This window comes from Rhinolophus sinicus, linkage group LG02 (assembly GCF_036562045.2).
Source record: "Rhinolophus sinicus isolate RSC01 linkage group LG02, ASM3656204v1, whole genome shotgun sequence".
NCBI classification, from domain to species: Eukaryota; Metazoa; Chordata; class Mammalia; order Chiroptera; family Rhinolophidae; genus Rhinolophus; species Rhinolophus sinicus.
This window is the reverse complement of record NC_133752.1, coordinates 84,037,416-84,053,512: the sequence shown is the minus strand read 5'-3', so window position 1 is coordinate 84,053,512 and position 16,097 is coordinate 84,037,416. Positions and strand designations below refer to the sequence as shown.

The 16,097-nt window shown below is 37.0% G+C and overlaps 1 protein-coding gene across 5 annotated transcripts in view; it reads right to left on the bottom strand.

Annotated features, from left to right (window-relative positions):
- Positions 1–16,097, bottom strand: part of ARHGAP12 (Rho GTPase activating protein 12) — a 114,307-nt gene that overhangs the window by 55,067 nt on the left and 43,143 nt on the right. For 3 of the 5 annotated variants that reach the window (XM_019731493.2, XM_019731495.2, XM_019731494.2), the window contains exons 4-5: positions 7,031–7,294; positions 541–681 (exon numbers count right to left, since the gene is read on the bottom strand). In XM_019731493.2, coding sequence (XP_019587052.2) covers positions 541–681; positions 7,031–7,294 — 405 coding nt within the window. The remainder of the gene's footprint in view (positions 1–540; positions 682–7,030; positions 7,295–16,097) is intronic. The other 2 variants (XM_019731496.2, XM_074324710.1) reach the window with 1 other exon arrangement.

Below are 16,097 nucleotides of genomic sequence, written 5' to 3'. Positions count from 1 at the left end.
AGATTTAACCAACTGTGGATCGAAAATATTTCAAAAAATTCCCAGAAAGTTCCAAAAACCAAAACTTAGGTTCGTCCTGCGCTGAGCACCACACACTGAATCCACAATAAAGTGATGTGTAGGCACTCCCTGCTGTAGCCTATATGCAAACACTACACCATTTAAGGGACTCGAGCATCCTTAGATAATTATATCTGCAGAGGGGAGAAGGGGGTCCTGGACCAAATCCCCTTAAGATACAGAGGGATGACTGTATAAAGAAATACATTTATTGAAGAAGTCTAAAAAGAATGATACTCAACAGCTCTACTCTTAAAAAAGTCTGTCTTAAGTGGGTTCTGACACCATAAAAATCACAAATTATAAGCAGTTTAAAACCATGAATCAGTAGTTATACTGCGTTTTCATGTTATCAAGTGACATGATTACAGAATTACAATAATATTTTCATGAGTTTTTAAAATACTACTAAAGTTTCAGTACACAACAGTTTTATGAGAGGTTTCAGCCAAGAAAACTAGATGAGAAAAAAGAATGTACCTTTTCATTAGTATAGTCACTGGTATATAAGGTATGCCCACGTTCATCCAACTCTTCTGACCAACCCCTTGGAGGAGAACCACACTGACTATCTGACTGGCTGTAACAAATGCTGTGGTAGTTTTCTTCTGATGAAAGAAGCTATAAATAGTCAGAAACATAAGGATTTTTCTTCTTTGAATAATGTAAATATGCAGCAGTTGAAAATCTAATAGATCAACTTTATTTGGCTATAAGTACTAAGATATCTTGAATATATTTGAATATTTTCAAAACAAATTATTTAGTCTTTTAAATGGCACACTATAAGTGCTGAGGTGAAATTAGTGATAGTTGTTTAACCACATTAATGCAACCCTAGAAAAATTCACCATGATAAAATGGAAAACAATGTTTTCAGGCTGAGATAAAAATGCTACCTCATATTTAATGCTGCTTTTGAACTGATATCATTAAAAAAGACAGAGGTGTGTGTGTATATATACACACCTATGTGTAAGCAAAGTAAGTGACGAGGACACGTCAATAGACTGAGCGTCTTGGAAGTTCTCACTCACCTATGTATCACCAGCTCCTACTCAAACACCTGGCAAATAACAGGGCTCAATAAATATATCTTGAACTATTTTATAAAGTATGGGGTGGGGAGAGAAAAGATACTAGTTTTGTAACACTGTATTTTATGTTCTAATTTACTGTCAAGTTTTCCTAACTCACCCAGCCAAATGCTCACTAAAGACAGCTGAAAACTAAACTTCAAAACAAGAAAAAATAATATTGAGAAAATTCAAGCACAATACAGAGAAATTAAGAAATTCAGTATAAAAATAATTTAGGCACAGTTTAAGAAAGCATAATATACTCCAGATATAAAAGAGAAGCAAATAAGAAGCTTAAGAAAATTGAACAATTTCTGCTTTTTCAAATGAGAGGCACCATAATATGACTAAGTAGCAATTTGCTGGCAGCACTTAGACTTCATTCATTCAATAAATAAATACTAAGTTAACTCTCATGTGCAAAAGACCCTTCCAGGGTCACCTTTAGGTAAAACAGTTTCTGCAACTAAATCTTAAGCAGACTGTATTTTCTACCACTATAATTTGGTCTGAAACACTAAAATGGGCAGATTCTAAATGTTGTAACTTAAAGACGTAAGCAGCCTAATGTTAGTCTGTTCACAGACTGGCATAGACAATATTGCAGAAACCTTGCAAAGTGAACCATACACGTTTTGTAACAGTACTGTTTTTAAAACATGGAAAGCCTAATTTAAAACTCAGGAGTTTGTTTTTATTTCATTGAGACCACTTAAAAGGTAAGCTCAGGAAGGAGAAGTGCAATCAAATTTTTCAGGAACACAATAAAGAAGGCAATCTAACTAGTAAAATTAATTTAAGAAACACTAAATCATTTTTTCATAAATATGACTCTAGTTGACAATATGCTCACTGTAATTTCCCAATTTCTGAACAGTAAAGATGTTCCCTTCTGCCATGAAAAGTAACTTCCAATATCTCGACATGCTTTATTATACTATAGAACCAGGAGTAGCTTTAAGATCTTGATATTTACTGCTAGAAAAGAGCCATTTAATGGCAATTGAATAAAAACTAAGATTGTTTTTGGCAAGTATTCTCCAGTTGTTAACCGCTCTATCCTAAATAACTAGTCAGCAGGGTACCTGGCTCAGTAACTTTGTGGTACATATCCTGCAGCAAATGTAGCCTAGTAAATATATGAGAGGGCTATACAGACGCTCCATTTGTAGAAGACAGGTAGGTACCCAACTCATCATCTGGATGAAGTAGTTAATATATATGAGTATTACATTAAAAAATTTTTTTAAACCATTAATGAGCAAGAGGTTAGTCAAAAAATACTCAGAGGTCAAAAACTAATAACTAGGAGCAAGAATCCAGAAAAAAAAAAAAAACACTATGAAAAGACCAGCTTTCTCCTTGGCATTTGTCAAACTGCAAACCAGAATGTTAGTTTTCAAGGTCATGCAGAAGCATTAGGGAAACGGACTCAGGACCACCAAAGGCAGGGATTCTAAAGGAATACCCCACAGTACAGAACCAGAACGCCAAAGAATCATACCTGCAGATTATGGGTGAACCAGAAAAAAATTTGTCCCTTTATTCCACCCTAAGGAAATCATAGGAATCTTCCCCAATAATCAGGGGAAATTGGGGAATTCCCTAATCATAAGCCCATCTTCATGCAATACAAATTACTACTATGTAAGTAGCCTGTAAAAACTAAAGCTGAAAATTTAGTTTCAAATGTTCATAGGATACTAGTTTGCCTAGGCACCTGGTAGAAACAAAAGCAAACCTTCTCTGAAGAAACAAGCTTCCAACCCCAGCATTCAAGACTTCCTACATATGAATTTCCAAGAACTATAATCTCACATTAACACACACACATACACACACGCATGCACGAAGTGACACATACCATGAGTGACAGCAGAAAAACAGACAGCATAATCAGACTCTCAAAGACATTATGTACTAGAATTATCAAAAAATAAAATATAAAATAAGACTAAAGAAAGGTATGACAAATAAAAGCAATATATGATCCTTCACTGGATCCTTCACTGCAGGGAAAAAACTATAAAGGATATTACTTGACAAGTGAAAAGCACAGAATATTAACCATGTATTAAATAATACACCAGCTTTAAATTTTTGTGTGCGTGATAAATATATTTTTCACCAAAAAAAATGGTTTTGCTGAAAAATGTCTGTATACTCAGAGAATAATTATGCTGTCTGCTTCAAATGGTTCAGAAAAAAATTACTGGAGGGTGGAGAGAAATAAAGGAAATGTGGCAAAATATTAACAACTAGTAGATCTAGACGAAGGCTCTCTGGATGCTCACTATACTGTTCTTTCTAGATTTTTGTAGGTTTAAAACTTTTCGAAGTAATAAGATGGGAAAGCTCCCCCAAACAAATAAAAAAACAGCATCTATTTTAAAATTCAAGGATTGGTTTAACATCAAATAAAAATGTAGATGAACAGAAAAATCGTGAACAGGAGCCAAACCTGGAAATTACTGAGAATGAAGCAGAGAGACAGATAAAATTTTTAAATATAAGGGAAATCAAGAGACATGACAAACAGAATAAGCAGATTAAACATTCATCTACTCAATGTTCCAGAATGAGAGGAAAGAAAAAATGGGACAGAAACTATATATATAATGACCAAGAATTTTCCAGAACTGATCAAAGATAGGACACCTCAAATTTAGAGGTCCCAACAAAGCAGGAAATACGAAAGACAGCTTCACCTGATCATGTAATAGTGAAATTATAGATAGATCTTAAAAACTACCAGTAAGAAGAGACAAGCCACCCTTAAAGGAAAGACAATCAGACTGACAGTTGAATTTTCATCATCAATAATGGAAGCCTGAAAACATAAGAACAAAATCTTCAATAAACTAGGAAAAAAAAACACAAGTAAACATTCAATTTAAATAAATAAATTTCCAGATAAATAAATCAATTTCCAGATAAACAAAATCAAAGATTCTATCACTAACAGAACCTCACTAAGGAAATATTTTAAGTATGTACTTAAAAGTTATCCAAGATAATCTAATTTGCATAAAGAAATGTGATAAAACAAAGTGGTGAATATGAGGAGTATTTAAGAGTCACCATGTACAACAATAAGCGGACTAAAAATAGAAATAAGATATGACAGCAACAGCACAACGGCATGTATAGTTCTTGTGTCGCTTTAAAGGAGCAAGAAGATATTAACTTTAGACTGAGTGTATGCCTGTTAAAATTTCTAAGACAGGGTTTCTCAACAGCTGCACCACGGACATTTAGGGTCAGAGAATTCTCTGCTGTGGGAGCTGTCCGTGTATCACAGGGTGCTCAACAGCATCTATGGCCTCCATCCACTAGATGCCAGTAGCACACCCCAAGTTCTAACAATCAAAAATGTCTCCACATTGTCTAATGCCCCCACTTTCCCTGGAAGCAAAACTGTCCCCAGGTGAGAACCTTTGTTGTAGAGTAACAATAATAAGCTTCTAAGTTAAGATGAAAAAGTGAAAACTTGCTCCCTCTCAAACCCCACTAAAATAAAAAGTGAGATATGCTTTACAAGACCCAAACCAAGAAGAGGGAGAACAGAAGAAGAGACAACAGTCACAAACTCCGGAAGCCGAGCAGATAAACAGGAAAGCAGAATATAAACTGGTGGAGGTGGGGAGTAGAGTTGTGGGGGACAGATGAAACCCAACAAATTTATAGAGAAGAATCTTCAAGTGGCTCAGGAACTGACAGTATTAGGTATTCCAAGAACTGGCGGTAAAGGTAGGGGTACTATTCGGTTGGTGCAAAAGTAATTGCGGTTTAAAAGGTTAAAAATAATTGCAAAAACCGCAATTACTTTTCCACCGACCTAATAAAATGAGGATTAAAATCGCCAGAATCCCCTTCTCCACACCTGGATGTTAGTTGCATCCTCCCTTATCTCAGAAGGAGGACAGGTATTTATTCCCTCTCAAGAGGGACAAACAGTAAGATTCTGAGTTGGAAGACAACAGGCACAACTGGTAAAAACAGAAAGAGGGAAAACTAAGGGATTATATGAAAACTGAATGCCAACCTCCAAGACCCTGGCAGCCCTTACTCTCTAGACAGAAGATTTTAAGACTTCTGTCAAAACTCTATTAGTCTAAAAGTAAAGACCTAATGGTTCTAACACTGGGGACTCCCCAACAAGCAGCTGACCTAGACTGCCATAAAGTGAAGAAGTTCAAATGCTTTTTGCTATTATGAGAAAAAATGATTTCCAACCTAGAATTCTAGTCAGGCAAACTAGCAATTAAATATGAGAGCAGAATATAGACATTTTCACATGTGGTCTCAATTTTACCTCCCATGTGCAACCTTCCTCAAGAAGTTACTGCAAGATGTGCTCCAGCCACTTTGGAAATATCTATTTTTATACAATTGGTGCAGAGATTACCGTGTTTCCCCGAAAATAAGACTTAGCCGGACCATCAGTTCTAATGCGTCTTTTGGAGCAAAAAATAATATAAGACCGGGTCTTATATTGTATTATATTATAGAAGACCCGGTCTTATATGAATTTTTGCACCAAAAGACGCATTAGAGCTGATGGTCTGGCTAGGTCTTACTTTCGGGGAAATACAGTAGTAGTATAAGTTGAGACTCTGATATACAAATCACTCTCATTTAGTTATTGAAATAGAAAGCTAAGAAACCTGTTAAAAGTTCCTGTGTATACTTTAAATTCCTTTATTCTATTAATTTAGTCCTTTCCCCAATTCTCCCAAATTGTGAGATTTTACTTCATTGTTGCTACATGGGGTAATTATTTTCAAATCTTTCTAGATCTACAATTCAAATAACTTTCCTAACACGTTTCTTATAATAACCAGAAACAAGTTCTCTCACTATTCGCAATCTCATTCTTGAACACTAAAAGTATAAGTTACCACCAAACCAAAGATATAAATAGCCAACTGGAAAATAAGGGAGTATTAACTACAAAAAGCTTTTACATTCTGCTAAATACAGGAAGTGTCACCTGATTTTTCCAGCTCCTACCTAACTGGAGTACTGTATTTACTGTAGAAGCCAGGTGCTTTCTGTAAGAGCTGAGTGTCCTATGCAGGTGAGGGCCCCAGTGCATTAAACAGCAGGACTTAACCACCACTCTATCAGTCCTACCCAAGCTTCTCCTGCACATTCTAATCTGTCCCAAGGAATCTCCACAGAACTCTGAGATGAGTGTTTCTCAAAATATAGCTATGGCCAATTCACGGCACCACCCCCCTGCCAGAAGTATGGAGAAAGGTGAAACCAAGGGAGCAGGGGGATGATAGCATAAACACTTGTTAGAGAAAAGAATGATTTTAGAGTGAATTGTCAGTTACAGGATGGTCCATTCACAGCAAAGAAATTATACTTATTTTCCTTACATATAGATAAAAGGTGATCTTGTACCTCTGAATGACAAATAAACAGAAGTAGCTTGGTGGCCATACCAAATCAATAGAGAAAAGTGTTTGTTTTAACCAGTTAATCGGTTAAATAACTTTGTTTTTATATATCTGGCTAAGTCACATCATACATTTCTTTCCTTCTTTTTCTAAAAAATGTCATGCTTGGGCAATAACAATGATTGAATTAGTATCTTCTAGCACATTAGCACATGAGGGAAACCACTGGCACCAGGCAACTTTAATACAGTTAATTCTGGAACTAGTAAACACACTACAGGGTTAGCTATTGCCTGCTAGTTAGAGGTTAGGAAGTAATATAGCAATAATACAATAAAACCTGGAAAGAAGATTTAATATCTTAGAGAACTCAAGTGTTCTACCATTTCACTACCAAGATACAAAGCTATTAATCCTTCTGTCTCTGAATAAAGAAGAAAGAAAGTTTGGTAACTCACTGGGAGGTTCCCTGATTGCTCATACCTCTTGGTCTCCTGGACTTGGGCAATCTCCTTTGCTGGTGTTCGTATCTCGAGTCCATCGAGGGGGTTTCCATGTTCTTTCCTGTGTTCCTCTGTTATAGTAATAATAACGCCCTGAACTATCTTTATGAGTTTCCCATTCTCCATTAATGTGAACTGCGGGGCTCCCAGGAAGCGGAGGGAGAGCAGACTGGGATATTTTCAGTTCTTGTAGATTAGCGTAGACGGGAGAATCTGGACGTCCTTGATTTGGAGGTGTCGTTGCCTGTGAAAAATTTGAAATATTTATGTTCCAACTGGCATAACATTTATAAATTAAAATTAAATACAACATGAGACATCTTTCCTTTTACGACCGGGTTTCTCAGCCTTGGCACCACCAGCATTTTGGGACAGATCACTCTTTGCCGTGGGAGGCCGTCCCACACTGCACAATGTTTATGAGCATCTCTGGCCTCTACCTGCGAGGTGACAGAGGCATCCCCCCACACTGTGACAACTGAAACGTCTCCAGACATTGCCAAACATTCCCTAGGGACAAAACTGCCTCTGGGTTAGAACCACTGTTTTGCCATATAAATCCAAGCTTTATATTCAGATGTGCAATTACTTCTATAACACACCCAGAGTTTCATGAATGCTTTAAAAATACTGAATTAAAAAGGAACATGTGTTTGGGTACACTGAATCAGTTTTATTGAAATTAAAGTATTTTAACTTCTAAAATATCATTGGCCTATAAAATAATTATAATGAATCTAAATCACAGAACAAGCTTTAAAAGAGAAAACAGTAAAAATAACCCTCAATATGATTACATTTGTAAAATGATTACCTTTGGTCTTTTTACACATGATAATTATGCCAATACTGTGTAGTCAAGGATACAAATTAAACTAAAACTAATTAGAATGATACAAATTAATTTTTTTTAAATCAGGGAATCTTCAAACTTTGTTGGTATTCTTCAAAATTGATAAACCAAAAAATACAGGCAACAGTTATGTCTGAAATCAAGAGATTAACAGTAACTCTAAATAGAACATATAGTCGGAAGAGGTTTGACAATGAATGAATGGTAAAACTTTAATTTTTCACTTTCCACTAGTTAAATTTTTTGATGGATGGTCACTTAAAATATTGTTCTTTTGCTATTAGAAACAGTTTTTAGTAGAAATAAGAACTTTGTTTATTTAATGAATTTATTTCCATACTTAAAACCAGCCTAAACTTCCAATTTCCAAAGTATGTGGAAAGAAATGGAAGAGGACTCTTCTTGTTAATACTCTCATCTCTGGCAAAAAGAAATTGTCCATGTTTATTATCAATGGCTCAAACCGTTGAGAAAAATTGAAAGGAACTGATTATTAATGATTTTCCGCAAGAACTACTGGCAACATAAATTCTTGGTAGAAAAAAATACTTAGTATAACATATCAAACTAATTTTTACATATGCACAAAACATATTAACTACAACAGAGGATGGTTAAATAATTATACATCATTTTGTCTAGTCAACCAAAACTATGGTGTTTTTTTAACACACACACTCAATGCTGGTAAAGGTGCCACATAACAACTTTAGTTTACTGCTGGTTATTTTAATTAGCTGAACTTTTTTAGAAAACAGTTTGGCAGTATGTTTGAAAAGCTTTTAAAAATATTTTTAGGACCCTTAGCAAAGGTTGGGGTGGGGGCGAAGTCCTTAGATATAGGAAAAAATGTTTCCCACAAAGATGTTTATTACAATGTTATTTATTTGAAATAAATTAGGAACAATCTAAACATCCAAAGGGAATGATTAGGTAAATAATGATCTAATATATGAGCACTGAAAGTGCTAGTGATTTTTTAATAACATGATAAAAAATTGAGATTAGTGAGAAAAGCAGAATAGAACACTGCTTCCCATTAAATTCCAACTAAAAATTTTAAAGTATGAAGAATACAAAACTAAAATATTATCAGCGTTCTCTGGATAATGGAACTGTGTATGATTTTTTTCTATGTGCTTTATTCCCCAATTTTATTACAGTGAGAATTATTACCTTTAGAGTTTGATGAGGATAAGAATCTGGGGCACGTGCCTAGTCCACTGACTCATACAAGTGACATCAATAGTATTAACACTATTTAAAAACTAGTGTTTCTTACAAAGTGGTCAATGGATCACCTATGTAAGACTCATCTAGGGGTGCTTATTAAAATTTTTGGGTCATATCCCAGAGTTACTGGGAGTGGACAGTGGGGGGGGGGGGAGGGTAGTAGTCAGTAATCTGTATTTTTTAAGTACCTTATGGGATTTTTATGTGTACTATTGTTCGGAAGACACTAATAGGACTCAGTCTTCCTGAATGGACTTAGGGAAACTGGTCCCCTGACTCAATAAATTTGCATTATAAGAAATGTAAATATTTAAAGACAATTCTGAAGTCTATACCACCAGTTGCTTCTTATTCTGCAGGTAAGCCAAAGGAAGAAGAGTTAAAAGAATAAGCCACAAAAAGAAGTATTTCTAACATATAAATCAAGTAAAAATTAGTTTTCTAATATTTATAAAACTTAAGTATTATGCACTTAAACTGAACAACCTTGTTCATGGATTAACACCAACAAAAATAAGTGGATCTTTCACACCAAAAAAAAAATTCTTTAAAAGGAGAACAAAGAAAAAAACTTGATTTTATAGGCCATATCTGTCAGTAATTAACAACTAAATTGGGACTAGTACCTCTGCACATGACCCAATTTTATATTTAAAAAAAGACTTGGCCTGTTCTACTTTATCTATACATAGACTAAAACAGTTCTCCCAATATCCACAGAAAGGAAAAACTGGGGAATCCTATATAAAGAAGGTAACTTTAAACTTAGATTGTACCTTTTAATACCAAAAAATATTGAGATTTCTCCTCTTTTTACCTTTGACATTACATAGTTCAAGAACTGCTTCTAAAACTTCAGAAAATGAAAGAATACACATTAACTAAGGAGCTACACCTTTTGTTTCTTAATTAGCATATGCTACTCAGTATTAATACTCAGATATCCACCTTACTATAAATGAGGAATCACACTTTTATTACTAAATAATTAATATAAGTCCCTACAGCCTATAATCATACCTTTGATTTCAATTTATGGGGGAAAAAATTTACCAAAGTATCAGACTCCAACTCAAAATTTAAATTATTTTTTAAATTCTATTTCAATTCATACGGAAAAAACAGTATGTGCCATCGGTAATTTACCAGCTTAAACATAATTGCCAATTATTATAACATTGAGCCAGTGAACAGAGTAGAGGACAAAAAGAAAAAAATTGTCAACAAGCCAATATTCAGTTAAAAGAGGACTACAATGTTTTAGTTTCACTACTGAAAATTACATTATCAATTTCAAATGGAAAATGTAAGCTTCCAAAAAGTAGTCTTTTCATTTGAAGCCAAATTTTAGGGGGAATAAAACATATTAACCTTTGTTTACTAATTAAAAAAATACAAAAACGCACAAATTCTAATGGTCATATCTTAAAGTATGACTGCACTGAGACTGCAAGCTGTATGCCCCAAAGTATACTGATATTTTCCTGTGACTTATTTAGCTAACATTTAAGAACTAATTATGAGCCAGGTGGGAGGTGAAAAGAAGACAGTTCCTGTCCTCAAGATGCTAGCAGCCTAGTATAAAGAGGAAGAGATAGGTTAAAAAAAAAAAAAGATTCCAACGGCATGAGCCAAGTGCTACAGAGAGGTGCGTGTGCAGGAGACTGTGGGAGTGAGCGCGTGCACATACATATGCACACACACATATACACACGTGCAGACATGCACATGCATGTGCGCACATACACGTGTGCACATGCACACACACTCGCACATACATGTGCGCACACGTGCACGCACACGTACACACGTGCACACATGACATACAAACACGTGCACACACGCGCACACACAGTGGCACTACACTGGGAGAGAAGGGTGAGCCGTGTTCAGAAGAGGTTCACAGCACAGGTTTAACTGGATGTGTAAAGGAGAGCAGGTGGAGGCCCAGGGAGCCAAGAGAAGTGGTGAAGGGCACACCAAGCACACTCAAAACCTGGTTTTAGCCAAGGTAACACAAAGAAATGAAAAGCAGCCTGTCGATAGCGAAACATAACTGGTAGCTAAGGGAGGGTCCGTATTGTGAGAAGCTCTGATATTATTTTCATGGTATATAAATGCTTTTCCTCACTGGTTTTCTTCCAGGTGGTTTTCTAGTTATTGCAACTCAGGGTTATTCAACTCCTATAGGATTTGATACCTTTTATTTACACACTGAAACTTTTTTAGCCCCTCATCTTTCCCCGTGTCTGTCCTCTTCCCCTTCTTTGATCACCTTAGCCAAGCACGTGAACATCCGCTTCACACCAGCACAGGTCTGTCACCATTTCTGCCTCCTCCCCCGACACAGACAATAGTAAGGCGGGTCCCAAGGAGGAAAGCTGTGAGGCCTGCCAAACCCTTATCTGTGGGAAGCCATAACACAGTCTGATGAAGTCATTTCTGTGCTACCAACCTGCAGTAATAGCTGCCAACTGACAACACTGCAGTCGTGCCACGCTATCAACTAACATCACTGGTAGCTAAAGACTATCTATACCTAGGAGGAGGACAGAAAACTGACAGACACCACAGTGAGAAGCCCTGCGTAAAAGTGACCAACACATATGTAGTATGCACAATTAGGAAGTTTATCAAAAGTAAAAAGATTTGCCAAAAAAGAACAAACAACAAATTTCCCCTGCAAGATCAAACCCACTTCTCCAGTGCCATTTTCTGTCACGCCCTCACAGGAATCTCCTCCCACAGCCGTAGGACTCTAGCTCAGCGTGATCCTTATTCCACCGTAATACAATCCCAGATTTACTTGTCTGCCTTTCCCTCTGGAACTGGTTATCTTTAATGCAGAAATGTTTGCCTTGTATATCTCTTCATATTCAGTGCCTAGTACAGCACTTGCACATACTAAGCACTCAATATGTTCCTGAATGAGAATTACTTTTAAAAGCTACCATGAAATCCATATACTAAAATTAATTCCCTACTGCTGTTTGGACAGTCTCGTTGGGAAATTTTAGCTAATCCCACTGCTTCAGTAAAATCAATCCCCCGCCCCTCTCCATCTCTCTGAAACATCCAACTCACCCCTCTGAATGACAGACGTGTATTTTGAAAGACCTACTAGCATGGATCCTCTATCAGTTGTCAAACTCATTATATCCTCTGGCTCAACTCTTACCCGTAACACAACGCCCTTGCACATTCACCAGTTCAAATAATAGCATCATAAGCTATTCAATCGGAAATCTCAAAGTCATCTTGTGACTCTTCTCTTTACTCCAACAAAGTTCTACTAATCTTCCTTCCAACGTATCTTCAATTTCTTCCACTCTTATCCCAAGATACCCACCTTGGTCCAGGTCGTCTTGCTGAAAGACGGCTGCCTCCCTATCTTCACCTTGTCCAACTGATCCTTCCAAGTACCAATAGTTATTCTCTAAAAGCACAAATCTGATCTTGTTATTCACCTGCTTGCAAACATCAATAAATATTTCACTGACTATAAATAGTTGTTCAAATATCGTAGAGAGAAATTAAGGCTCTTGATCACTCCAGCCCCAAATAATCTTTTCTGCCTCATTTATTGACCTTCTCTTAATTACATTCTTTGCTCCAAACCCCCATATTACTCACACTTCTATCAATGTCATGCTATTCCTTTCTCCCAATTACCTTCAAATCTTTTCTTCCATCTCTCTATCTGGGATATCCTGTCCCCAACCACTGACCAGTAAACCACATATAAAACCATAAGGAGCTGGTTCAAAAATCACTTTCTCTTTAAGATGCTCCTCTCTTCCGGTTTCCTGTGCATCTAGAGCAGCACTAACACAAATGTAATGTGAGCCAGGTAACTGCTTTCCCAGTCCATAGAATATTTTAAGAAATAAAAAGTAAAGGAGACAGCAGCTAAAAACGAGTATTTATTGATGAAACTTCATTATTTATTTGTTTTAAAAGTATTCAATCAGATATGTACTTCTCCTTGGTCTGTTAAGCTAACAAAATTCCTCAGTAGGACACTATGCTGAGATAGCAAGACTTACTTACAATTTTATGCTGAAAAAGCAACATGCAAAGGCCTGGTACACTGCCATTCATTATTACAACTCTCCCTCCCTCAGGAAGTGAATGGTAACTGTATGATCAGCATTCAGAGAATGACTAAAGATTACTCTGTTGCTGAACTATCTAGAGAATAAAAAGTTTATGTTACAATTAAAATGAAAAAAATGCATCTGTGTTTACTTGTTGAAAACACACATATACAAGTCTAAGGTTGGAAGCTGAGGTTTCTGGCAACAGCAAAAAAAATAATAAATTTCAAAAAGGTACAAAATTAATCCATAGTAATACGGTACACATTTAAGTGGTTGACATACCACCCTTCCTCTCATTTTCTGATTACTATTCTGTTTTTTGTTTGTTTTCCCAAAAATAAGATTCTGAAGTAAAACATTTTGAAAAACTCAAAGGAAAAGAATTTATAAACTGTCACTTCAAATGACCACAACCAAATTAATGGGTTTCTAACAGCACATGTACCAATTTATTAACAAGTTTGCATGAGAACACTGTTGTAAATACAGTTGCCTGGATAGCCTATCACTGTGTTAATTCCAAACTGGGTTCAGTTACAAGGTTTAAAGCATTATTTCCTTAAAACTGTATTGAAAACTTTATACAAACTACATAAATAAAAAGTAGGTGGTTTTTCCATCATTTTATGGCCATTTTATACCAAAGCAACAAACATTAGGTTGATGTACAAGTAACTGTGGTTTTTGCAATTATTTCTTTTAAACCGCAATTACTTTTGCACCAACCTGATACTTAAGCCCTGAAATGCTTAAAAGATATTCAAAATACATAGTTAGACACACATAGAATGAATAAATATAAAAATGTATTCAAACACATACACACAAATGAAACAGAAAAATCAACACTGTAAGTTTTTGTAATTAATTTCATTGAATTACAGCTCTTTTGTTTTGTTTTTGTCTGTATTTTTAAATCTATTCTTCAACGTGGTACATTTATTTGGAAGTAACATTGAAAAGAAAAAATTAAGGAAGAGAAAAGACCACTAATTTTTGTTTGGTTTGTTTTTTTTAAAGGAGGGTACAGCTCACAGTGGCCCTGGCCCATGCGGGGATCGAACCGGCAACCTTGGTGTTACCAGCACCGCGCTCTGACCAACTGAGGCTAACCGGCCGCCCCTGAGACCACTCGTTTTAAACCCAAGTAATAATTGTGGGGACAGAGCCCCAGAAAGTAGTTTACAGGTTCTCGGCCTCACGTGGAAGGGTGCTGGCTCCGGTGGTGGATGGCCGTCGGCTGTGGCTGATTGGCCGTCGGCTGCGGCCGGTTAGCCGACTGGCCGCTGGTATAACTGCTGCGGCTACAAAGGATTGCCGAGGATTGCTGAGGAGCCGAGCACATCCGGTGAACACAGCCTCCAGTGAGACCACAGTGGTATGACTCCCCTACCTATGGCTCCGTGGGTGTTCCTTTTCAACCTCACCATATCCTGCGTTCTTGTGTGGGGAGGGGGAGCAGAGACCCCGCAGGCCACCCCACCTGAAAGATGGCGCAGCGAGCAGGGTCTCCTGCACGACATAATTGTGGAACGCTCTTTTAGGAAGTTCTACAGCAGGGGTGTCCAAACTTTTTTCAATGCTTTTCACCAAGGGCCACATGCGGTAAAATACACAAACAGCCAGGCCACTCACTCGAGGTGAAGTACGTATTGCCTCACCTGGTTTATTTAAGTAAACTAAATGTATTTTTGGAATTTACTGTGGGCCAATAAAAAATGGATTGCGGGCCGCAGTTGGCCCGCGGGCCGCAGTTTGGACACCCCTGTTCTACAGCCTATGCTACAGAGGCAAGAACACATGACACTCATGAGGTCAAACCCCCATTTCCCCAGAAAATCTAAGTAGGCAAGGGGGGGGGGGGCTGGCTCACCGTCACAGATATTTCGGGTTCACTGTAAGTCAGAAACGTAGTCACTGTACTGAGAATTATAATCCTCACAGTAAGCCACAATGAGAATACAGTTCCCATCAGAAGGTTCTCCAAGCTACTAACGGATAAACCAGAGTAGGGGAAGGAAAGGTAACATGAGTGAGGCATTATGGGACTGTTCTGTTCTGACAGTGGTCAAAAGCCAGGCAACTCTTTGAGTGAGCAGCTCATCCTAAAGTTTCCTAAACTGAGCCCTATCTAGACATTAGGTACCATTTTTTCCCAAAAATAAGACCTAGCAGGACAATCAGCTCTAATGCGTCTTTTGGAGCAAAAATTAGTGTAAGACCCAAACTTATTTTACTATAAGACTTATACTATTTTTTGCTCCAAAAGATGCATTAGAGTTGATTGTCTGGCTAGGTCTTATTTTTGGGGAAACACGGTACCTAATGTCTAGACAGGGTTCATCTTACAAAACTGAAACTCTACACACTTCCCTGTAACTCTCCATCTCCCTCTCCCTCCAGCTCCTGGGGCAACCACCATTCTACTTTCTGTCTCTATGAATTTGACTAGACTACTCCTGGTGCCCTCATATAAGTGAATCATACAACATTTGTCCTTTTCTGACTGGCTTATTTTACTTAGCATAATGTCCTCAAGGTTCATCCATGGTGAAGCATGTGTCAGAATTTCCTTCCTTTTTTAAGCCTGAAGAATATCCCATTGTATGTACATACCACATTTTGTTTATTCATCCATTGATGGGAATTTGGGATACTTCCAACTTTTGACTATTAGGAATAATGCTGCTATAAACATGGACATATAAATATCTGTTTGAGTCCCAACTTCCAACTTTTCTAGGTACTGTGATTAATTTTATGTATCAATTTGACTGGGCTAAGGGGGTGATGCCCAGATAGCTGGTAAAACATTATTTCTGGGTGTATTTTAAGGGTGTCTCCAGAAGAGATTAGCATTT